Source organism: Cicer arietinum, chromosome 4 (assembly GCF_000331145.2).
Source record: "Cicer arietinum cultivar CDC Frontier isolate Library 1 chromosome 4, Cicar.CDCFrontier_v2.0, whole genome shotgun sequence".
NCBI classification, from domain to species: domain Eukaryota; kingdom Viridiplantae; phylum Streptophyta; class Magnoliopsida; order Fabales; family Fabaceae; genus Cicer; species Cicer arietinum.
In genome coordinates, this window is record NC_021163.2 from 9,126,114 (window position 1) to 9,151,844 (window position 25,731).

Here is a 25,731-nt window from a genome sequence, read left to right on the forward strand (position 1 = left end):
TATATATATATATGAATAAATATTTCTTCTTAATTGAAATCAAGAAAGTTTAACTAACTTCACTATCATCGTTATAATATGTAAATATATATTTTTGTTTATGTTTATATTTAAGGTTGGAGAAAATAAATAGATTTATTTGATCAAATATGAAGAGACGTTTAATAAACTAATTTATTACACTAATTTATAGTTTTTTTTTATAAATATTTGTATTTCAATTTATTCTTATCATTTTAATCTACATTACTTCTTTACCTTTTTAGATTTGAAATAAAAGAAATTAGTATCCACTTTCAATGCGAACTAATCTTCCACTTCTTTTATTACCACATTATAATTTATAACACACACGCCTCATTTCTTATGAATTTTTCATTTTAAATTATTTACTTTTATAAAAGTATAATAATTCATATGTATTACTATATTAGTTTGTATGCATTATTGATTCGTGTAAATTATTTATTCTCATATAAAAAATCTAAGAATGAATTAATTATATGTATATTTAGAATATATATTATTTTTTATTGATCAAAATAAACTTATATTTTAAATTACAAACATGATTTTTTATTTATGTCAATTAAGTTCTATTATTTTATTTGGTAGTAAAAGATTTTGTTTTGGAATTTGTAGGTTCAAGTTTTGCTAATGTTATTGGAAAATCACAAATATGATTTTTTTTGTAAACGTTTATTAGATTCTTAGATCTTTCTACAAGAACAGAAAAGAGAGTATCAATTATCAATTGAATTTTCAATTAAGTTATATAGTTTCGTTTTCCTAAGGAATTAGATATCCTTAAAAATTAAAAAATATATATATGAAGTGCTTGTATAGGATTGTAGTGATTGTTTGGTTGCATGTTGAAGAGCATCCAACATGTGTTTAGAGTGGTCAAACACAATGAGAGAATGTTTGGGTATTGACTTAGAATCTGATTCATTCTCTTGGAAATAGAGGCTCACAATTTCATCTATTTGTCTGTATCCATCAATCTATAGATCCATCCACTATACAATAAAAATGTTCATGAATTGAATCCAATTCATCAAATATTTTTTCAAAATCCAATAGATCTCTTTTTTATAATGCAATCTAATATATTTCATTTATTTATTTTAAAATATATACTTTTAAGAAAATGTTATTATATTTATTCCAATATATATATATATATTAATAGGAAAATATAGTTTATTTATTATTTAAAAAAGTCTATTTTATTTTATAATTTTAAAAAACTGTTCTAAAAAATAATTGATTTTTTATTATTTAAAATAAGTAATTTTCTTTTAAAATAAAAATAATAATTTAAATATTATAATCTATTAATTGTTAATTTAATTACATAAGGTGATTGGCGACGACATAGTATGTTGGAGTTCTCCAATCGATTATTATAAAATTACTTTTTATCGACTTTACTTTTAACTCAAAAATCAATTTGTTAAAATGTGCTATTGGAATATTTGTAAAGGATTCCAAAACGAAAATTTTGTTGTTGAAAAAATGATATTTGAATTTTCAAAGAATTTAATACAACTAATCATATTTGTAATTTTAAAAATAATCAAAATAAAAATTAAATATTTTTATTAATTTAATGATTAAAACTAAATGACGAGTAAAATATATTTACGCTTTCTACAAATATAAATTAAATTTTATTTAAATTCATTTTTGTGACTTCAAAAACCAAAACACAATTAATGAAAGTAGTACGAATTGCTGATTCCATTGATTTCTTGTGAATATTGAGAAGAGGAAAGTATCGTTGACCTTAAAATTTGATGCAAGGACACAGTTGCATTAAATGTTTTTAACCTCAGTTAAGTATCAGCCGCTCCATTTGTTCAGTATAGTTAGCCATAAATTTGCCATCATCTCTTATGAATTGCTTCAACTAAAGTTGTTGAGTCCATTAACTCCCATCAATATCATACCTTTCCATTTCCTCACCCAAACCCATTCTTTCACTAACTCCTTACAACGCCCTCTTCTTCACTTTATTTTATGATCACAAATGCTAACAAATGTAGTAGTATATATGTTAAAAGAATTAAATTTAAGTAATATTATTTTGGAATTTTTTGTAAGTTCTTTTCAACATTTTTTTCATGTTATAATCTTAAAGGTAAAAAGTATTCATTGTTGCATGCTGCCTTTATCCTTAAACATAGAGGTTGATTAATTAAATAACAAGAATTAAAAAAAAATTATAGTAATATTAAATTTATATTATTTTACATGTTTATTATTCAAGTGAGAGAGATAATTAATTTATGTTTTCATCGTTTTCATTATGTACCTTATTATAAGACTCATTTTTGATAATTTATTGTCCTTTAGAATAAAACTAATTTAAAAAATATCTCTAATTACTTTATGAAAAATATTAACATTAAAAAACATTAAAAAAATATTTAATGTATATATTTAATTAAGTATTCTAAAAACATTAAAAAAATAAAATAAATTTTTTAATATATATATTTATTGTCTTGAAATTTTAAAAAGTAATAGTTTTTACATGTTTTTTTTTTCTTTTCTTTTTTGATTTCTTAACAAACATAACCCTTAATTTATCATTGAAAAATGTAATTTCATTTCTCTCTTGCGATGTCAATTCATAAGAGTGATAATAAAAAGAACATTTTTTACGATTATAATCTTATAAGTACTTTTTTTAATAATAGAAAATTTGGTAAATAAATTCCTATTGACATTGTTTTTTTTACTAAAATGACAATCGTTTTAACAAGGAGAGAGTAACTTTTTTTAAGGTGCCTAAATCTCTTATTCAGTGCTGCCTCACTTGAAAGTCCAACCAATCAAGCTGGCTCCCTTGGAAGTGCTTTTAATAAACCCACCTAAAATTTCACACTACCTTCCATTCTTAAAACCATCTTCTATCCATGTCTCCTCCATTCTTATAATAATCAAACTCCTCCAATTCCTTCCTTAATTTTCCACTCTCATTCCAAAAACCAAAAATAAAATAAATGTCTTCTTCTCTGTTTCCATCCTCTGTTTCTCTTTCTTCTCACTACCATCTCATCTTCACTCTCTTAGCCTTTCTCATATCAGTACTCATTTTCTTCCTCACACAAAAAACCAAATCCAAAAAAAGCCTCAACCTTCCACCAGGTCCACCAGGATGGCCAATTGTTGGCAACCTTTTCCAAGTTGCAAATTCAGGAAAACCATTCTTTGAATATGTGAAAGATATGAAAGCAAAATATGGCTCAATCTTCACACTCAAGATGGGAACAAGAACAATGATCATAATAACTGATGCAAAGCTTGTCCATGAAGCTATGATTCAAAAGGGTGCTCTCTATGCATCAAGACCACCTGAGAATCCAACAAGGAACATCTTCAGTGCCAACAAGTTCACTGTGAATGCAGCTGTTTATGGTCCTGTTTGGAAATCACTAAGAAGAAACATGGTTCAGAACATGCTGAGTTCAAGTAGAATCAAGGAGTTTAAAAGTGTTAGAGACAATGCAATGGATAAGCTTATTAATAGGCTTAAATTTGAAGCTGAGAAGAATAATGGCGTTGTTTGGGTTCTCAAGGATGCAAGGTTTGCTGTTTTTTGCATACTTGTTGCTATGTGTTTTGGTTTAGAAATGGATGAAGAGAAACTTGAGAGAATAGATCAAGTTATGAAGAATGTTCTACTTACTTTAGATCCAAGAATTGATGACTATTTACCAATTCTAAGCATGTTTTTCTCTAAACAAAGAAAAAATGCTTTAAAAGTTAGAAAAGAACAAGTTGAATTCATGGTACCTTTCATTGAACAAAGAAGGAGAGCAATTCAGAACCCTGGTTCAGATCAAACAGCTACAACTTTTTCATATTTAGACACTCTTTTTGATATCAAAGTTGAAGGTAGTAAAAAATCATCTCCTTCTAATGAAGAATTGGTTTCACTTTTATCAGAGTTTCTCAATGGAGGAACTGATACAACAGCAACTGCGGTTGAATGGGGAATAGCACAACTCATTGACAACCCTGAGATTCAAGCAAAGCTTTATCAAGAAATTAATGCAATAGTTGGAGACAAAAAAGTGGAAGAAAAAGATGTTGAAAAAATGCCTTATTTACAAGCTGTGGTGAAAGAGTTATTAAGAAAACACCCTCCAACACATTTTGTTTTAACACATGCTGTTACTGAAGATACTAGTTTAGGAGGTTATGATATTCCAACTAATACAAATGTTGAGGTGTATACAGCAGGTATAGGTGAGGATCCTAAACTATGGACCAATCCTGAAAAATTTGATCCTGAGAGATTTGTTTCAAAAGGTGAAGAAGCAGATATAACTGGTGTAACAGGTGTGAGAATGATGCCATTTGGTGTTGGGAGAAGGATATGTCCTGGTTTGGCTATTGGTACTATACATATTCATTTGATGTTGGCTAGGATGGTTCAAGAGTTTGAATGGAGTGGTTATCCACCTGGGAAGAAAGTGGATTTCACTGGCAAGATGGAGTTTACTGTTGTGATGAAGGAGTCTTTAAGAGCTGTCATCAAACCAAGAGGTGAAACAGTGCTGTAAAACTTTTTTGTTGTTGGTTAATTCTGGTTTGTTTGTTTCTACAAAAGATTTACTATATCTTTTTACATATACATCATCATGTAATAATGACTTGTGCGTATTATGTCTTGTTTGTTGGACAAATTTATCTTAGATCTGTCATAATTGTATCTTAATCTTAATTATTGGATACATTTGTTGTTTTATCCTTAGTGTATATGAATACACAACTAGTTTCTATTATAAATAAACAAATTAATTCAGGAATTCTTTTCTTGACTTTTTTTTCCTTATGTGAAAGTATGTAATGCAATGGAAGGAAATTTTTGCACATCAACAGAAATACTACTCCCTTTGGACTCATTTATAAATCAAATTATCTATTTTCGCACTTAAGAATAATAGTGAAATGCCATTTAATTTTCTTGATTTCACGTAAAAAAAAGAAATACATTTGCTAACTTACTCCTAGTTATAATGGTCATCTTTTTGCAATATTAATGGATTAATTTAAGGGTATTTTTGGAATAATGACATTTAATTTGGACAAATTAGTTGGCATTTGCTTAAATTTGAGTTCAACAAATATAATTTTTTTTTTTTTTGCTTATAATTGAGTTCTAAAGAAGGACAGATCCTACAATATGGACCCCCGCATATTAACGAAAAACAAAAGTGTTTCTCAAAACTCAATTTGTCGAACAAATTTCAATCAAATAAGGGTTTCAACTGTAAAGATAAAGATAACCATTAATTTATACTTCTGAAGAGTGTCGTTAATTATCATTAGAATTTCATATGACTATTAAACATATTTGACCACTTATAAAAGTCTTGCCTTATAATTTACCACAAAAGAGTGTATAACAACACTATGACAGATCTTTAGAAGAATCTACTTTCTAATTGAAACAAGTTTCATAAATAGAAAGTGGAATCTTTAGAAGAATCTACTTTCTAATTAATATAATATAAAATATACTGATATACTTTGGGTGAAATGTGAATACCAGGAAATAGCGAGGGAACAACCGAACAGCTGGTACAAGCAGAGAGCATTAGCAATAGTTGACTTGATTCATATGACAGGATAAGAAGTTACTTACTGACATCACAGGTTAAATATTTTGCAGAAATTTGATGAGTAGGTAAATGTAAGTAGTAATTGAAAAAAAAAACTTCAAAAAAGGAAAAATATAATAACTGAAACTGGCCTTACTACTTGAAAACATGAAGGTAGATTTTATTAAATACCAGAAATTAATTAACCATGACCAAAGTAACCAAAATAATAATAATAATAATAATAACAATAATTGTGATAAACCGAAAGAATCATATTTCCATATATTACCATAAAACCTCAAGCACAGGTCTAAAAAATAATTCAAGTACAAGTTTTTTTACCATGTTATAAGTTATAGAGCATTTACCAGCATTAACAGTGGCTAATCTCAGTCATGGATACACGTACTCACGTAGGACAGACAATTATTTTTCCTCTCTTAAGTGGGGTTTTCCATACACGATGGTTTGAATATCTGACAATTTATTTAAGGTGTCCCAGTTCTTCTGTCATTCAAATCAACTGCATGTTGATTCTATTTGATGTGATATACATGGACAAACACACCTCAGTATTTCACCACGACAGACTAATAACATGTAGTATACTAACACTGACACATGCTTGTAGGTCTCTTGCTCATGTACCATATTTACACGTCCCTTACTTTTCACTCTCAATATTTCTATAAGTGTATTTTCATGTTGGAGATGGATCTTTTCCCTAATTACAGATAGAGCGAAAAATGATGGAATTTTAACAAAGTTGTTATACCAAAATCATAAATACTAGTGGTGTTTAGGGTGTGTACCTGACATGTTTGTAGGATTCATAGCCAGTTGGAGAAGAAAGTTGTGAAAAGATTACTGCCCTCTATCTGGTAAAGTTGGTGGCTAGGGTTAAACAGATGAGGCTAATGATTTGACTATTCTATTTTACCAAAGTAAACCAAGACATCTCAACCTTTGATGAGAATATCAATGGCTGACATTCCAACATATCCATATTTTCTTACACATATACACATTGTTAATCTGTTAATTCATTTTGTATCAACATAAATTATTTACTTTATCCCCATGTATTGAGTTGCTTACTTTACAAGAGTTGGTTCACCTTTTTAATCCTTCTACAAGATATAGGATGCAAAAGATATAATCTTTTCACGAAGACCCTAATCATTCAATTTTCCTTCAAAAACATTGTAAATAAAAAAACAGATGAAAAAAGAAAGGGAAAATAATCACCATGAACCTTACTAGGACAACACGTGTATCACCAAAAAAGTATACAATGTTGAGCAAAAAGACAAGATACAATAATGACAGTGTGTGAATTGCATTAATACAATGATCTACAGGGGGAAAGACAGCTGGAGCTCCAGCTGATCGCAACTAATTCTAGTCTTTAACAACAATTACAGCTAAGAAAATGAGAGAGAGAGATTCAAGTCCTAGCTACTGTTGAAGATCAAGAAAAGAACAAAGGAGGAGACAGCAAAGGGAGGCCCTTGAGAGGGGTAAAATTTCTTTGCTATATACAGTAAAATAGTAAAAGAAAAGAAAATAACCATCTTTCAACATGCTAATGCATTTCAACACTCCAATTTTGGAACATGAATTTTACTCAATTAGTGATTTGAAAGGAACCATTCAAAATTTATAAATTTGATGGGCTCTCTACATGCTTCTTCCCTTCATCTTTAATGAAATCGCTCGGACTTAAGGAGGCGATACTGTCGATATCAACTGCTCCACCACCCTCAGATGGAAAGTGATCCTCTTGTATAGGGTTCACCCCATGGTTGTCGGGGATTCTTGTTGACGATAATCCAATATCATCCATCATACAGTGATAATGATGAGTATCGAAGGACTCCATCCCGTAATGGGAGCTATATACAGGTTGCATTGTTTGCGTTCTCTCGGAAAATTCACGCAATGATATTCGACAAACAGGACAAGTGGCATTCTGTTGCAGCCATATGTCTATGCAGGCCATATGGAAGGAGTGTCCACAATGAGGGAGGATACGCAGTGTATCTTTGTCTTGGTACTCTGAGAGACAGACTGTGCATCTGCAAATACAGCAAAATTGAATGTTGGGTACCATGAGGTGATTATCTGATTGAGAAGTATATGTCAGAATTTATTTGAGAATACTCCAATACCAAAAGCCCTATCCAAAATTAAGTTCCTGACATCATAAACTACATAAAATGAAATTTCATATTTGAAAGGTATTGGTAACCAATCACTATTGTTAGTGAGTCCCAGTTAGTTAGGGAGGGAGTTAGACGGGAATGCAAATAAATAGAAAAAGGGGTTAGAGGAAAGTCGGCTTGTCATTTAAGATAAATAGGGCCTTTAGGCATTGGGCTGGTATGATGATCAACATGCTCTCTAGGATAGCTTATAAAACAGCTTACAACATGTATGAAAATAGTTTAACCACACTTTATCATCGATTATATAAATAGTTTATACATAAATGCTTAATTAAGTTATTTACCTTTTCCCATATGCACCCGCATGTAAAACACATAACACTTTTTTCTAGCAGTCTAGTGAGATAGACACATTTTCATTACAAACGCACAGAATAAATGGCCATAACCCTCACATGGACTAACTGTATAGTTTCGTTATCAACAAAATCCTGTTAACATCTTCATTACAATCTCCTGTCGCTACAATTTTTTTTTAGCTTAACTACCGAATTGTTAAGAAACCGCATTTTAATATTTTGCGAAGAAAGTGTTATACAGTGATTAACAATAGAGTTTTACTAAATCCTCAATGTTTCAGCTCACTGATCATGCAAAACTTAGGGGGGGAATTAAAATCAGAAACAGTTTGAATAAGGAAGTAACATACTGAGAATTTTCACCAGCAGCAAAAAACTTGTCACTGTACTTCTTTACTGGAAATTTAGCTACATCTATGCGTTCAAGACCTTGACAACCACGCTCCATCTACACATAGTAAAATGTCCAAATCAAAAAACACATTTTCAATGGGAAAAAAAATACAAAGTTTACACTGCACATTGCATTTATTTTACAAAGAACAAATCATTATAAAATAAAATATCAGAAAGGAAGAAACTTTTGAGATGAACTATGAAATGATTACCTACCATGGTGAGATTGGATCTGGAAGCAACGAGAAAGGATCTTCTAGAAGCATTCATGTGAATTCGAGCACAAACGAGTCTTGTGCAAACGAAAACAATAAACATTGTGCTAACAGCAAAACCAATCACAGTCATGACCAAGTTAATCCCAGAAGAAATCATTGTAGAAAATTTCCCTAATTGATTGATAAACGCACCCCCGCTAAATTTGAAGAATCCAGAATATAAAGCAAAGAAACCCCCCCACCCCCAGCAAGAAGAATGAGAGAGTGTGAAATGGGTTTGCAGAGAAGCGTGGTTTATTTGTTGGGGGATGACGAATGAATGAGAGAGGGTTGGTGAGTGAGAGTGGGAGTGGGAATTGGGAGTGTGAAAGAGAGGATTGAAACCCTAGAAGTGGAAGGCATGGCTGAAGAAGGAATTAATGGGTATGGGTGTCCTAGATTTGAAGGTTCGATGACCAAGCTTTTTTAGATCTCATTATTCGAGGTCTTATTATTCTACTATTATTAGCATTACTATATCACCTTTGACATGACTTGGAAAGTTCAAACTTGGCACGGAAAATAAAGTCATTTTCGCTGTTGAATAATTCTACACAACTGGAGAATTTTAAGTTTACCTTCAAATACATGAGATAATTCAAACTCAATTCAATTTTTGGGTATGGGTGTCTTTTTTATTTTTAATTATTGTCAAATTTTAAGTATCAACAAAACTACTTCATAACATAGAAACATATAACTACCCTATATAAAAAAGGAGTCAGTTTTTTTAAGAAATAGGTTTTCAGAAGTTAGAATTTAAAATTCACTATTTAAAAAAAACTAGATAGGGTATATTTAAAGAAAAATAGATTATATCAAATATTATCTTAAAAAAATTGAAATAAATATTTATAATTATTTATAAATAACAAAGGAAAAAAATACGAGACAAATATTTTGTAAATAATATACATAGAAATATCACAAAATAAATATTTAAAACTAATAATTATTAAAAAATAATTAAACAAATATTTTCGGTGTCTCGTACAAACATAAGATAAATATTTATTATTAATATATAAAATAAACTTTTTTATTTAAAATTTAAATGAGACATTTATAAAATAGTTACGACCTATCACCTGTGCTCCCGCATGGATTTCTTGCTGGTTTTATCTATAGTAATATTATCAACTTTAATTTGACTTGGAAAATTGGAACTTGGCATTGACTCACTCACACCGCTTCATCCAAAACTCACGCACAAACATAGTATATATATAATACGAAAAACAGGCTTTTATTTAGGAATTTAAAAGTAATTACTCTCTTTATCCTATACTAAATATCATTTTCAACAAATTAAAAAAACATTGCTATAAATAAATGAGATAATGTTATTTTTACTAAATTACTTTTATTAACTTACGGTATATATTCATAATTATTATCAACGCAAAATAAAATATAATGAATTGAGAATGATACATATGATATTAATTAGACAGTACAATTAAAAAAAATTATATTAAAAATTTAAAAGATAATTTATTTTATAATTTTTTTACGAATGAACCACTTATTATGAAACAGAGAATGGTCAAATTTTCATAGATAATTTTTACATAAATTTCAAAAACACAATAAACTTAAAAATATAACATATAGATATTAAAATTTAGATGATATATATTTTTTTTAACTAAATATGATATTTTAATCCTAATATCTATTCTCTTGAATGAATAATAAGTAAAAATGAATTATATTACACATATTAATTAAAAAGTAATTAATCGAATTACCACAATCTTAATATAAAATTAAATATATTGTTTAAATCATCTTTCATGACTAATAAGTTAAATTAAAAATATATAAAGTCAAATAATTCAAAGGTAGTTTAGATATACAATTATTTCAAAAAAAATAAGTTAGTTTTGTTTATATTTTATTTTTGAAGGAATATATAGTAAGTTGTTTGAGGAGATAATTTGGTCAATATAATTTTTTGTCGAGGGTAAATTAGTGATATTAAACATTAACAAATAACATTATACATCATTTGATTTTGAATATAAAGAAAAATTTAACCATTAAAATTGATATATTTGATTAAAATTTAAAATAAATATATTTATTTTTGTTGATTTATTTTATTTTACATTAAATATTTAATTTCAACGATAAACGATAGAAAAAGTAATGGTATCAATGGATTGGAAATTGTACCAATTAATGCACACACATACTTTAAGTTGTTATCATAATCTAAAAGAGGGTGGGAAACCCATTTGCATATTACCTCATGAAAAGGTAAAAGATTAAATAAAGTAAAAAATGGCACTTTATCTGTCTTTAATTATAAAAATCCTTGGACATATTTGTTTGTCTCTAAATATAAGACAATTTTTAAATTTTTAGATACATTTATCATCCTTTTCTAAATATATCCCTTAATTATAATAGAATATTAAAAGTTCTGTTGTACGTGGGCTCAAGAATAAAATTTTATAACGCCTCTATCTTACTTTACTCTTAGACAACACTCATTATATTCATCATCACCTCTTCTTCTTTTTTTACAGGTATTCATCATCATCTTATCATGTTCACCAAAGTGTAAAAAAATGTGTTTAAAAATTTATAATATAATGTGTAAATTAATCATACAAGTTTGGGTATTATACTTGAAAAATGTTAACTAGTACTCAGTTTTATTTTTTACATTTTTTGCTTATGCATTTTCTGAGCATTATAACACCTAAATCCACAAACTTGATAGTGAAAATGTATTGCTGATAACACAAAAGTGGATTTGTAAGGAAATATTGCATTATACTAAATTAATCAGCTATTTCTAGAAGTGGATCACTTGCATTTTTTGAAAAGTTGCTAATGAAAAGTAAATCTTTTTATCTATTATTGCCATGACATCTTTTGGCCCCTCACAATATTTTAAAAGAAATGTATGTAAAATTGATAATGGTGATGGTGATGATGATGAGTTTAAACATTGCACACAAAACTAGATGATAGATGACCAATAAAGTTTACAGTGCCGCATAATGTGTTGTATGCAATATGAACAATCAGTACAAGTAGAATAGTCTATAGGATATTGTGTTACATAAATAAATATCACCACAACATAACTAGAGAGAATACATAGAATCACCTGCAAAGTAAATTACATATATGATACATGACAATAACATCATAAACTGATGGAATTATATACATGGTTCATCTTAAATGGTTACCATGAAATGAGAACTGATCGGCAAAAGGAACCCCAGCTGGTCTACTTGAATAGGGTTTTGAAAGTTCGCCTCCATATGGCGTCTGCGGTGATGTAACTTGATAGGACGGATTGACGGGAAACGAGGGATACACAGGTTTACTAGAATTGGGTGGGCCTCCGTTCAAAAAAGGATCAAAAGGGGTCTTTTTAGAATCAGATATTGGCCCATTTTCCAAGTATCGGGTCGTGTGAGCTTGATCATTTGCAGACAAGCTCATCCTTGTGCCATAATAGGGGTTGGCGACGAATTGAACATCAGAAGTTCTAGATGTGCCTCTATTATTATGATAGAAGTTTGAACCGAATCCACCAGCTGAATCACGAACACCAAATCTAGAAGTTGCTTCATCCGAAAAATCTGTTGGAAGTCTGAAGAGACCAGAAAATCCAACAGGAATGTCAAACCTACCCTCACTTTTACCAACAAAAGCAGACGGTTTAATGCCTTTATGACTGCTCTCTACCAGTGGCAACCTATTGAGCTCCTGTTGTAGGGATAGCCTAGCTTGCTTAAGTGATTCAAGTATCCCATTGAACTCATGAGATTGTTCGCGAAAAACTAATGCATAAAGGTCATTTTTGTTTCTTGAAGAATCATTTTGGTGCAGACTTCCATGCTGAATATACTTTGGAAAGGATAAAGTTGGCTTGGAATCGGGGTAACCACGCCCATGTGGATCATGATAGTTCACCTCAGAAGACTGAGGATGAGAGTTTACCGAGCTCTCAGTTTGGTTTCCGTTAAGTGGTGAATGTAAATTTTCTTGACCAAGCAAATTGGAAGTGCGGAAAGTTGGGCTATTCTGATTGTTGTAATCGCTTGTGTCATCATATGATTTTGGCATGACATCTCTGGCCTCAGATTTGAATATTTCTTCAGATGATCGGACCCCTCCCGGCTCTGCTTTATCTTCTTGAGCATTTGAGGTGACCGCCTTGGAAGAGTACGGAATCTGAGCCTTGCTTTCCTCTTTATCCTCAGTCATATCTGAGTGATTCCCCGGATCACATGAATCCTGCATAATTTATGACGCAAAACAACGTTTTGAGATTTCAGGTAATTCTAAATGGAGCAGACAACCAGTCGAGAACCTACTTTGAATAATAAAATCATTTGATGTAGAAAGCATATAAGAAGATAGTATTCATATCTGTTACTAAACTGAAATGGTAAAATTTAAGATCATGCGAAAACTCTTGCCATTCATGCAACAACCAATCATCAACAGATTTTAAGAAAAAGCACTTAGAATATGAAAAACATACTGGTGTTGTGCTGTTATTATTCTCTCTAAATTTCTCCTCCCATTCTCTTTGAGCCTTCTCCATTGCTCCAAACCGGTCAATAAGTTGGGCTTGGTGTTCAAGTGCCTTTTCCATGTCCTCCTTTCTTCCGCATCTATCTACATGATGATTTTTGTTAACTAGGTTCACCTCCGATTCATCCCCTTCTAGAATTTTAGATTCAATTCTCAGAATGTTGGACCCATCAACTGAGCGATTTGGATATCCTTCAGAAGAGGAAACAAAATCATTTTCTTGGAAGTTATCCTTAACAGACTTATCTCTGGATTCCTCCACCACTGATCTGAGAAAACTCGAACCATATATTTGTTCACTTCATAAGCAATCGGAAGATAAATATTCAAAGATAACAATAAATAAATGTAAATCACATTCAGGGGTTATGCATATCTTAGAGGGACAAACCTTTGGTTGCCATTATTAACTGTCCATGACAGGTCAAACTGAACTGATATACGTCATAAACTTAAGTAAATATTTAAAGTGGAGTTACAACATATTAGCATTCTACTTTACTTGGATTCATAGATAAGAAAATGAGTTGACACAACAAATGCCCTTATGCGCATAATAAATGAGAGGAGAAAATGTTGGGCACTAACCTGTTTTGTCTATGTCTTATCTTGCGACATGACTTTCCTTGGTGATGCTTTGGAGAAGAACTGACAGATGAAAAACTGTTTCGCCTTCTAATATTAGAAGTCTTGTATTTTTCAAGAGAACGGGGAGAGTCGTGACGTCCTTTCCAGGACAAACTTCTATTGGATACTGGTGAAGAATCCACAACATGAGAATCATACAGTTCATCTGACTCGTGCCGTCTCTCTTTCGAGCTCCTATATCTTTCACCCTCTTTTGAAGATTCATTACTAACACCAGATTCATAAGGAATGTCAATGTCTGAGCCTGAATCTAATTCTTCAGATAGATCACTTATCCCTTGATCCTCCAAAATGGCAAGAACGTCTGCAGTGGCTTTCTCAGCCATCTTTCTCTGAAGAGTCACCGTCCTAAGTTGTTCCTCTAATTCCGCAACCTGGTAAATTTAGGGGAAAATTGAAGTTAAAAAGAAATTAGTAAAAAAGATCATAAAATTTTGATTCCACAAACTAGCAAACCTAAACTTGACATGCCTTTTTTTCCAGTTCAGCAGTTCTCTGTCTAGCACTTCTTGAGATTGACCTTTCGGCAAGCAATCTTGCTCGCAGGAATTCAATAGTCATTGAAGTGGAGTCCTCCATGCAGGAAGTAACCCTAAAGGACAAACACATCTAGTTAATATAGCTCAATTGGAGATCTACTACAGAAGGAAAAATGAAGAAATAATGAAATATAATACCAATACTAACCTGGTAACAGAAAAATCTGAAATAACTACCATTTAATTTACTTTGGGAAAACTAGTATGGACAAAGGACCTACAAGGTGACATCATTATCTTCCTTTCTAAACTCACTGCCTTACCTTGCCCCAATCTCTATCTACCCTCCAGCCAGAGAAAAATAACAAGGAACTTTGCCTACATCAACTCGAGTCATACCAATTGGTACTTATATTGAGAGTTAGCTGAAGTGAAAGGGGCAACCTGGGAAACCGTGACCTAGGAAAGCATGATCCGGGAAAGGGCTCCCTCGGCTAAAAAGGTCAGGGTGAAAGCACTGCCAGAGTGGGCAGCTAGAGTGAGCCATCATCGGCGCAGGCTCTAAATGCAATATCATGTACCACAATAAGTAAATAAGAAAGCTCGGTGTGGTAATATGCCATAACCGAAAAGACTAGTAGTCTTTTTAGATGAGTTCTTGTCATGGATTTAAACTAACATTATAACAGTCCAACAAAATGAATAAAATGTTTCCACTGTCTAGTAAATTGGGATCAACACTTGAATTACAAGGATGTATTAAGTTGATTAGTCCAAGAGTTCAATCACTAACTTGAAGGAATTTGTCCAAAGTAAGGAGAATTTTCCACCTATTTAACAATAATAACATAGTGAACCAGATGTAGAGCCAACCGAAATGGAACCCCAAAATGTTTAATTGATTCTCAATGCAAAAGTAAATAAATAAATTATCCTATGAAGCACTCGGATGTTGACACCAGACACAACACTCACACTATAAATAATTTAAAAAAATAAACTAATTGAATGTAATCAATATGTTGTGTCGGGCACTAGCACACACCTTAGATCAAAAGTGTGGTGCTAATCATCCTTAAGTCCCATACTCCATGAACACTTATGGCAAATCAATCACATAACAAAATAATAGAAACGATTATATAAATATGAAAATAGGAATCAGAAGACAATACTGTTTAATCATTGAACTGCTACAGTACACCATAAGAAGAAAACTATGAGTAAGCGAACAAGCTAAATAAAACTGTTGCAAAATGATGAGAGAGAGAGTAACAGTGTGGTCATAAAAGAGAGGAAACACCTAAAAATCAGAAATTGAATAAAGGGTAACTGAAATAACCTCTGGTCTTGCGGATCGAGTGTGGGGGTTTGCATGATCATGAAGAAAGTTCAAAGTCCAGCTTGTTAGAAATCAGCAAAAGCCGAATAGAGAGAGAGAGAGAGAGAGAGAGAGAGAGAGAGAGAGAGAGATGTGTGTGTAGCTTTAGTGTGATTTGAGTGGTGAAGAGAAAAGGGTTGTTGGGTCATATAGGAATAAACAGAGGAAGGTTCTTTCATTCGACCACCATAACTCATCTTCTTCAACTAATTTTCCCTTTCTCTCCTTTTAATTGTCATCTCTGTTTTTATTTTATTTTCTGTTAAATATTTCTAGTGTTTTATTAATGGCATGCTAATTCAGCTTTACACTAATGTTTAATAATTTAATAAAACAAAATTATTTTGTCACCTTATATTGTCAATTTTAAGATTTGGTTATAAGAGTTGGCTTTAATTAAAAAAGCTATAAAAAATGATTGATAGTTGGAATAGAGGAACTTTTATTTTTATATTTTAAAAAAAGAAAGTGAAATTTTATTAATGCATTTGTAAAGTTAGTTTTTCTTTCATTTTCATATAAACGAGATAATTTCTTTTTGACGGGCATAAAAAAAATGTAAAGTTAGTTTAATCACAGAAAATAAATAAATGTCATTCACTGTATGTATCAGTTGACTTAACATATTAGCTTTAGTTTGATCAAATGTAATCTTTAAATTCCAGATGTCTTCTTAATATTAAATTTTTTAAATACTCCTTTATGTATTGGTCTGGACTCAACAAACCAAAATCTAAATTAATTGCCCACCCAAATGACTTTAAACAATAAGGAATGTTAGTAATATTTTTTAACATAGATATTCTAATGTATTTTTTTTTATTAATTGAAATTAATTACACTAAATTGTATGGATCTTACTATAAATTTGTTGTAATTTAAAAAATTAATGTTAAATAGTATGATGTTTATATTTTTCTTAAATAATATATTTAATTTAATTAACCAATTGAAAATTAAGAAAATGAGAAAGATCGATGACACATCAACTATTGAACTTTGGACTTTAAAGATAACAAATCATTAGAGTATCAAATGTTTACCGTTCACCCTTATCTCAATAAAGTTACAACAACTCTATCATTAACAACTTCTTATGATAAAAAGAATTCTCCATAATCTTAATTGTGATTTAACTATAACAATAATCTTAATTGTGATTTAGTTATAACAATTTTTTAAACAAAGACAAAATCTAAACAATTAGATTAATCAAAAGGTTTCGATAATAACTCATAATCAAAACTACTATAATAGGGGTTTGCCTTCAAGTATTACTAGGGACATATACACGTACAACTAAATGGAGGCAACAATATCGACTAAGTTATTTATTTGTCCCAACTAAGTTGTTTATATGAATACTATTTATTGAATAATTTTATTTATCTTCCATAAAAAATTTAACTATTACTTACACTAAAAAAATTTAAATAGTTTCATTGATGAAAAATGTAGTATAGAACGGCGTATGAAATTAATTGTTGAATTATAGTTCACCATATATATAGAAAAATATATTTTTTAATAAATAAAAACACGTTGATCACATTTTTTATTTTTGTGGTCTATAATAGTATAATTTAGTAATTTCCAATTTTGTTTATAGTAAATGAATGATTTTTTATATAAACACCCAAAGTATATATTATTGTACTTATTAATCAAAATATCTCAATCACTGGTATTTAGAGTTATAAAATTCAAATTCAAAATTGCATTATTTTAGATCATCTAATGAAGGATTTCACATTATAGGATATTTGAATATATTATCATAATTAAATAAGATTAGGAATGCAATCCTGGGTTGAAATGTTTGTTGTCAGATAATATTATCATTACTTATCTATTCATATATGTCTCGTGAATTTTATTTGGAATTTACAAAACAAATAACAAAGGTGGCTGAGGTTGCGTGACTTTCCTTCATATTTTAAATTATGTTAATAAATAACTGTGACGTGGTGTGATGGTGTTACTTTTGTAATGCATAAGAATAAAATTATAAAAAAAATAACTAGGGTGTTGCTGTGTTGACAGTGTTGTTGACATCCAGTAATAATAATTGTTATTACTGTAAAAATAGAAAAAAGTAAATCCAGATAATAGAGTAGCGAAATGTCATGAAAGAAAACGAAATTGAAGTTGTTATTAGTTGAAATAGTGACAACGTTGAACCGATCTCGTGATCGGAATCGGAAACTAGAAACAAAACAAAAATGTATTACTGGGTTGGAGCCAATTCTTCTGATTACGCCGGAACTCCTCCCCAACCTCGCAGGTACCTAGAAAATGCCTTTTTCTGTTTTCATTTTTTCACAAACCAATTTGTTTCAATTATTATTACTTTCAGTGGTCATTCTGCTGTTAACATCGGAAAATCCAAGGTTGTCGTCTTCGGTGGTCTTGTCGACAAGAAATTTCTCAGTGATATCTATGTTTACGATATTGGTTAGTACTCCTTTTTTGTTATGTTATTATTATAAAATTTGGGGATTTGATTCATTGTATTTTACTAGCAATTTTCAGAGGCTAAGCTATGGTATCAGCCAGAGTGCACAGGAAGTGATTCAGATGGACATGTGGGTCCCAGTCCACGAGCATTCCATGTTGCTGTTTCCATTGATTGTCACATGTTCATTTTTGGTGGCCGTTCTGGTGGTCAAAGGTTTGCTTTCTCTTTTATTGTTTTATTTCTCATTTTATCTTATCATTCCATGATTTTATTCATCAGTGAGAGTAAGTACTATCACCCTGCTTGGATAAACAACTTATTTAACACCTTATAGCATAAACACTAATGTATAAACTATTTTTACAACACATGGTAAAATAAAGTTAAACTGATTTTATATAAGCTATAATCTGTTTTCATAAGTTATCCAAGATAACTTATGAAAATTAGCTGAAAACAATGTATTTATGTGCCATAAGCTCTCCTGAACAGTTTCGCTAGTGCTTATGCCACTAAATTAACTCAAATAAGTCAATTCAAATAGACCCTACATCATAAATGGATTGTTAATACTCCATTAGATTTAAGCAATGAAGCGCGCACACCGACACTGACACGTAGGCACCGCTGGTCATTTGAGGAAATGAAAGTGATTGAGTGTAACCACATATGTTGGTATCGTGTCGACACACCTTCAGTATGAAGTATCGGTGCTACATTTAAGTAAAACGATGTTGTTGTGGTTTTAGGGCAAAGATTAATGCATCACAACTCTCATGGTCTTACTTTACTATATATATTTTATGTGTGTGAGTGTATTTGATTCTCAATATAACTATCTGAATTTTACAGGTTGGGGGACTTTTGGGTTTTGGATACTGGTATGACGTTGTGTAGTATATTTGTTGGGTTATTGTTTTGTGATAACTTTCATTTTTGTGAGCCTTGACGTGTTTGGGGTAAATGCTTTCTTGGCATGCACAATGTTATTCAAGATATATGGCAATGGTCTGAACTAACTGGCTTTGGCGACTTGCCTTCACCGCGAGATTTTGCTGCAGCTTCATCTATTGGGAACCGGAAAATCGTTATGTGAGACCTATACCATTTTATTTGACTTCTAATTGAAGTTGGATTAGGATTAAATTAAAACGTTTCATAATGATGCAGGTATGGTGGATGGGATGGAAAAAAGTGGCTCTCTGATGTTTATGCCTTGGACACAAGTATTTTCCTCTCTCTGGGATTGAGTTTTATCTCTTAAAGACACGATTTCCTTTTACGCGGTTGAAACAAGTAGTAACGCCATCTTTTTACTTTCATAGTATCCCTTGAGTGGACGGAGCTCTCAGTTTCTGGAACATTGCCACAACCTAGGTGCGGGCATACTGCCACAATGGTCGAAAAACGATTGCTTGTTTATGGTGGAAGAGGTGAAGTCTCATAGTTCTCCTTGTTTAAGAATTGATTTTCTTGTATGTTGATATCTTTTATTAGTTTATATCAGTCCTTTTATCCAAATTAAAAAGGAAAATATTTACAGGTGCTCCTAGGGCATTTTCTAAGAACTCAAAAGCAGAATGTCATTCTCTTATGAAATTATTATCTGAAATGAGTGTTTTTGCCCGACTTTGACAGGAGGAGGTGGACCAATTATGGGTGATTTGTGGGCCTTGAAGGGCCTTATTGAAGAAGGTATGTATGTTATGTTTTTTGGCCTTATTTATATGTTTATCAAGCTTGATGTTGTTTATTTATTATTTAGCTGTAGGCTGCAATTTGTTATTGTCACATGCGGGTCCTGTGTTATGCTGGTTGCTGAATTTTCCTTTTACACTATTTAGTTTGGCTCTATATTTTGCTTTTGCACTTGACGTGCCAATTTTGCTCTATATATGTTCAAGTGTTGATGTAACAATTTAGTTTCTGACCTGAAGTCCATTTAGGGGTGGAAAGGGCTTCCATTTTACAGATAAAAGCTCGACTTTTGAATCCATAGGTGTGTCCATAAGTTGGCAGTTCAACATGTCCCTTCCAAAATATTCAGAGCATATTTCCTCTAGAAGGTTTCAACATTGGTAGATAGCCCAACCAACATTTCTGTTTTATCCAACTTAGCATCTCATTACCCAAGATGGGGTAGGGGCATGCCTTTAGTTTTATAAGTGGAGACAGGAGACAGAGGACGTAGTGGGTGATGGCAGAACAAATTCAACAGAATAAATCGAAAGTGGGCAATGACAGGTAAGAAGCATAAGTGGGCGAGAATTATGAGTTGAACGCATAAGACAAAGGGTCACTGGAGGATTGGCAACAAGGGGTCTCTATTCTGGCGTATGTGTTTTCAATTGAAAACTACAAGCTATCATCTGAGTTTCTGTGTCTTAGTTTTGATTAGAGCATGGTTATCTTTGCATGATATAATTTTGGTGTCTATTGTTTCCAGGGCCTATGCATTTTAGATATACAAATTGATGTGACAATGTTTTTGAATTCTTGTTGATTCTTTGTTTTGTTTTATTTTCTTTGGAGCAAAACTTATGTTCACTTATTTATCTCATCTTTCAAACACTTTTTTATTCTAAATTTAATTATTGGGGGCTCCTTATTCAATTCGGTTATGTACTTATAGTTTGTATGTGTTGTGGAGGGAAGAGAATGAAACACCCGGGTGGACTCAATTAAAGCTTCCAGGTCAAGCTCCTTCTCCTCGATGTGGCCATTCAGTTACATCTGCGGGACACTATGTAATCCTTATTTCTCTTTCTAGTTTTGCTATTTTTAACAACTTTTCCTTTAGTCTTTTACTACTTTCACGTGTAATCTGGCATTTGTTTGTTTCTTTTATTTATAATGAAGGCGATTTTGCAGTTGCTGATGTTTGGAGGGCATGGGACTGGTGGATGGTTGAGTCGTTATGACATCTATTATAATGATTGCGTTGTATTGGACAGAGGTGAGAACTTCCGTTCTGCATGTCTGGTATGATTGCAGGTTTATCTATCACCATTCTTGTTTTTGGAACCATGAATTATTTTGCCTTTGTTAATCTGTTCCACTTAAAGTTGACTTGCTACTCTGGCATCACCACACATTATAGTTGGGACTTCGCAAAATGCTTTGAGAGAGAAAACTGGACAATGCATGTTAGTGATAAGAAGAATTATTTTAGTTTCAAGTAAACGAAAATTCATGCAGAATATTCAATACTTGATGATAATATCTTATTCTTGAAAGAAGCAAATGAGCTAATGATGAAAAATCATGTATTTGAATCAAAACTGAAAAGTTGTGAATGTTGCTTTAACTTTTGCTGAAGAGTGAAGTTTGCAAAGTATGGTATTCAGATGCATTATTTTGAAACACATCACATATAGTATGCTTCCTTTTTGTTTAAATTATGGGAAAGCTATGCAGTTAATCAAATATTTTATTGGAGAAATGGCCAATACTAAGTTCAATTACTTAAACTGTTGGGTGAGCTAAGTTTTTGTTCTTCTGTTGAGTGCAGTTTCAGCACAGTGGAAACGGCTGTCCGTAGGCAATGAACCCCCTCCTGCTCGAGCATACCACTCTATGACAATTATTGGTTCACGGTATCTGCTAATCGGTGGCTTTGATGGGAAATCAACATATGGCGAGCCATGGTGGTTAGTCCCTCAAGGTATTCATTGTTCTTTTCAGGTCTTTCGGACTTATTATTATTGTTGTTGTTGTTTTTATTATTAATAAACTCGGGTATTGGTTCCAAGCATTTTTCACTGATGAACTGTGCAAATGAGGGTTTTTAACCTTCTTTTTTGGTCTGGCCGTGACTTCACAAGCAAGATTCTCTGTCAAACAATAATGTGTCACTGCATGAATTATGTTATTTTCTTTATACGCATATCTGATTTGCTGCATCTTCTGTATGAATACACTTACTGGGATTGTTGTTTTTCAGTTGACTGGAAGGAATATTCTAATATTGGAACTTTCTAATCCATCTCGTGCTTTTATTTAAATACTCAAAGAAACTAGTCATTTCAATAAATACTATTTATAATAGAGAATATTTAGAAGCAGAAACCTTTCAATCTCGTTAGAGAAATGTCGAAAGAACTGAACAGTCAAGAGTCATAAGAACAAAATAAACTAAATACCTCTCACTTCTTTGCTTGTTTTACAGATGACCCAATTGCAAATAGGTTAACTGCATCTCCATCGAGAAATATTTCTGAAAGTAAGGATGCAGCCTCACTTAATGGTAATTTTCAACCTCAATTCAAGGTATTGGTTAGATTTGTTTTGCCTTATCTCAAACTTCTCTGTCTTCTCGATCTTCCTCTTAATTTGAAGAGAGTATTAAAGTTTTAGGTTAAATAAGAAAAAATAGTAGTTATAATACTAAGTATTTCTGTTTGAAAATTGAAATTTGGTAGTAGAGACTATTGAAAGTGTATTTTATGTCCTTGCAACCAAAAAAATAAAAAACTGTACTTTGATGCTTAGTCCCTACTACACCTCTATACTTGGACAATGCATGGTTACTGTCTTTGATTTCATTCATTAAGAAAATTTGTACACATCACATTACCTTTCTGTCATTTAATAGATCCATCTTATAATCTTAATGTCTTGAGTTAATTTACTTTGGTCACCTTTGTCAGGAAAACCAACCAGAGAAATTTCCTCTTTCAGAATTGCAACGAAGATTGCAAATATCAGTTTCACAGTCCAATTCAAAGCTTCCAATTGTGAATGAGTTGGAAGATAAAGAGCTTCTTGAATTAGCATCAAGATTAGCAGGTGAAAAGGTTTCTGCAAGTTCGCCGGTAAAGTAAACCGTTCCTTTTAGTTTGTAAAACATTTTCTATATGTTGGTATCACAGTAGTAATTTGATTGAAATAGTATTTCATTTCCAATTAGAACGCAATTGAGGCACTCCGTGAACACTGGAAGAAGGCTGAACCAAATACAGTCAAACTTAAAGAGCTTGGACCATTGCTTCGGGATTACCAACGTCTAATTCACCGCCTTCATATGTAAGAACTGCATTGTTTATTAATTTCTTTCTGGACTGTTTTCCCCTATAGTGTTTACAAGGCTTGTGTTGCTTTTTTTTCTTCATTAGAGAAAATAGTGCATCTGGCCAGCAACCTGGATTTGATGAACATGTGATGCATTCATTTTATCATGTCAAAAACATTTCTCAGGTATACTTTTTTAGGTTAAATGGATTATTATACCCTTTTCATTTTAAAATAAGGAGAATTAATTAGATTATATTTCATAAGTAATATTCTGAGTATCTATAAAAATAATATCAAAACTATATGAGCATTACTAGTTCTTGGTGAAAATTACAGTACCGTTTTTTATTTTCTGATTGTTTGACTTTACTCCTGGTGCAGTTGCGCATGGCTGATATACCAAAACTTTTGGCCGAGTACAGACAGCTTCCTATGTTACATTTCTGAATGTTCTCAACCTTTTTTGTTTAGTTTATGTAAGTTTTCTTAAAAAACACACATAAAGAACCTAATTCATTTTAATTTACATAGTTTGAAAAAGTTAGCATAAATATTTAATAGTCAAGTTACGATTGTAAATGAACGAGTTTCCATTGAGTCCCTGTGACATACTAGTCATTAATGTCATCTCATGCTTTACAGTCCTTCATCACAGACTAATAGATAACAAATTTGTGGACGGAGGCAACCATTACTACATATCATAAGACATATATCATGTAAAAGCAACGGCTGCTAAAATGAATTCAGCGAAAATAATGAATAAAAACTACAAGCTAAATAAATAAGGAAAAGATGAATAAATTATCATTTATCAATCATACCTTAATACTCACTAGTTGGAAAGATGAATAAGGTGGGTGCTATCTCTGCAATTCTTCCTACATAACTTTTAACACAAAAATTTTAAAATTTTATATTTGTTTGATTTGAATTGTAATAGTTTTATTTTTAATTTAATTATTAAATAGTGTAAGCGTATCTAATGAATCTATCAATGTTTAAGGTTTTTTTAGGTATATAAGCATTTTACTTAGTTAGAGTCGATAGCACGCTTTGAATCAAGACTCATAATCATGTTCTAAAAATAGAATTGAATAGATTGGAAATTGACTTGTTATTGGGTCTTATTCGTTCTCAACCTGTCTAAGTCGGATAATAGAATAAAATTGTTAGAATTAGAATAAATCAGTAAATTTTGTGGTTAGTTGATTTGCTAGGGTTCCAGAAAAAAACAATTTTAATAATAATAAACAAAAAAACACCAAAATCCTCCGTTTTTGAGTAATTGGGTTATTTTATTATTTTTTTTCTAAGTAAAAGGGCTTTTCATTTTCTTTTAGCAACCATTTTGAATCAATTGATAAAATGCTAAATAGTAGTATACATGACATAGAAGATTGCAATTTGGCATCGGCACAGTCATAGAATCAGTGGGAGGTTACCCTACAATGTTTCGTAGTTTTGAAAATTTTAAATTTATTGTTTAATATTATTTAATATATTATATTAAAAGATTAAAAATATTATTTTATAATCCATCGACTACAGTTAAATCCTATTCGACTATAGTTAAACTTTAGTTGAAATTTTTAATCTGTCTCAATTAGTTTAATATTCGATCCTATTTTCTGAATATAAGCTCAAATTTCAAATATTTCATTGCAGATAGCAGGTGTTCTTGAGATTATTGCAGAAGTGCGGCCAGCATTAATAAAAGTAACCAATTGACAAACACATTATAGAAAAATATACTTCCTAAGAAAATAATATGCTTGAATACTTATTCTTGTATTTTCTTTTCTAAGAGTTGGTGTATGTTTTTCATCAACAATAATTATTCTGACTCGTGTAAAAAAACATTAATTATTATGACTGCATAAAGATAACTCAATTAAAAAACTTGTTGCTTATTTTTGAAGCTACACTGTAATTTATTACTGAAACAAAAGTTACAGGATAAAAATAATTTGTTTAGGAGTACAAGTTGTCATAATACTCCATAGAAGAAAGAAAAATATTTTAAAGTTTCTAAATAATGTTTCATTTAGTCTTTATAGTATTCACTGTCAATTGACTTATTATTTTCTATTAGTTTTGATGAAGTGTTACTATATTTGTCACATGAGATGTTAATTTGTCATTAAGTTTTCATCTCCTTATTTCAAGTGTCCTTTATGTGTTGGATGACCTATAATTAAGGCTGTGCATAGTTGGTTTTTAAAAAAAACCAAACTATATCCATTTTAAAACTAATATATGAATTTAAATTTATAACCAAATTCATTATTTGATTTAAAAATGGTTATAAAACCAATTGTAAAATTGGTTATGGTTAAATAACCGGTTTATAATTAAACTAGTTTTGAAAATTTTAATTTT

The 25,731-nt window shown here is 31.0% G+C and overlaps 4 protein-coding genes across 9 annotated transcripts; 2 read left to right on the plus strand and 2 right to left on the minus strand.

The window, feature by feature from the left end:
- Positions 1 to 2,852: 2,852 nt before the first annotated feature.
- Positions 2,853 to 4,762, plus strand: LOC101513914 (cytochrome P450 77A3-like). The gene has a single exon (XM_004496124.4). It carries the CDS (start codon positions 3,012 to 3,014, stop codon positions 4,575 to 4,577), a length of 1,566 nt encoding a protein of 521 aa, XP_004496181.1. The 5' UTR covers positions 2,853 to 3,011; the 3' UTR covers positions 4,578 to 4,762.
- A 2,135-nt stretch (positions 4,763 to 6,897) lies between these two features.
- LOC101513595 (RING-H2 finger protein ATL38-like) lies at positions 6,898 to 9,304 on the minus strand. The gene is made up of 3 exons (XM_004496123.4): positions 8,761 to 9,304; positions 8,499 to 8,596; positions 6,898 to 7,699 (listed from the first exon to the last, which is right to left on the minus strand). The coding sequence occupies exons 1-3, from the start codon at positions 8,917 to 8,919 to the stop codon at positions 7,282 to 7,284; spliced, it is 675 nt and encodes a 224-aa protein (XP_004496180.1). The 5' UTR covers positions 8,920 to 9,304; the 3' UTR covers positions 6,898 to 7,281.
- A 2,495-nt stretch (positions 9,305 to 11,799) lies between these two features.
- Positions 11,800 to 16,125, minus strand: LOC101514253 (uncharacterized). Of its 3 annotated transcripts, none has more exons than XM_073367652.1 (6): positions 15,840 to 16,125; positions 14,706 to 15,327; positions 14,490 to 14,610; positions 13,959 to 14,392; positions 13,318 to 13,639; positions 11,800 to 13,067 (listed from the first exon to the last, which is right to left on the minus strand). In XM_073367652.1, exons 2-6 carry the CDS (start codon positions 14,735 to 14,737, stop codon positions 11,994 to 11,996), a joined length of 1,983 nt encoding a protein of 660 aa, XP_073223753.1. In that variant the 5' UTR covers positions 14,738 to 15,327; positions 15,840 to 16,125; the 3' UTR covers positions 11,800 to 11,993. The 3 variants fall into 3 exon arrangements, with proteins under 3 accessions (XP_073223753.1, XP_012570062.1, XP_004496182.1); XM_012714608.3 differs by lacking the exon at positions 14,706 to 15,327 and adding an exon at positions 15,543 to 15,595 and having other exon boundaries at positions 15,840 to 16,124; XM_004496125.4 differs by lacking the exon at positions 14,706 to 15,327 and having other exon boundaries at positions 15,840 to 16,124.
- A 1,780-nt stretch (positions 16,126 to 17,905) lies between these two features.
- LOC101515424 (protein GLUTELIN PRECURSOR ACCUMULATION 3) lies at positions 17,906 to 25,262 on the plus strand. Of its 4 annotated transcripts, XM_027334169.2 has the most exons (17): positions 17,906 to 18,162; positions 18,235 to 18,332; positions 18,411 to 18,549; positions 19,189 to 19,217; positions 19,332 to 19,428; positions 19,507 to 19,562; positions 19,662 to 19,769; positions 19,975 to 20,031; positions 20,992 to 21,083; positions 21,196 to 21,292; positions 21,848 to 22,000; positions 22,505 to 22,605; positions 22,986 to 23,150; positions 23,246 to 23,361; positions 23,451 to 23,532; positions 23,731 to 23,825; positions 25,018 to 25,262. In XM_027334169.2, exons 1-16 carry the CDS (start codon positions 18,101 to 18,103, stop codon positions 23,794 to 23,796), a joined length of 1,518 nt encoding a protein of 505 aa, XP_027189970.1. In that variant the 5' UTR covers positions 17,906 to 18,100; the 3' UTR covers positions 23,797 to 23,825; positions 25,018 to 25,262. The 4 variants fall into 4 exon arrangements, with proteins under 4 accessions (XP_027189970.1, XP_027189969.1, XP_004496187.1 ...); XM_027334168.2 differs by lacking the exon at positions 25,018 to 25,262 and having other exon boundaries at positions 23,731 to 23,998; XM_004496130.4 differs by lacking the exon at positions 25,018 to 25,262 and having other exon boundaries at positions 21,208 to 21,292; positions 23,731 to 23,998.
- The last annotated feature ends 469 nt before the right edge of the window (positions 25,263 to 25,731 follow it).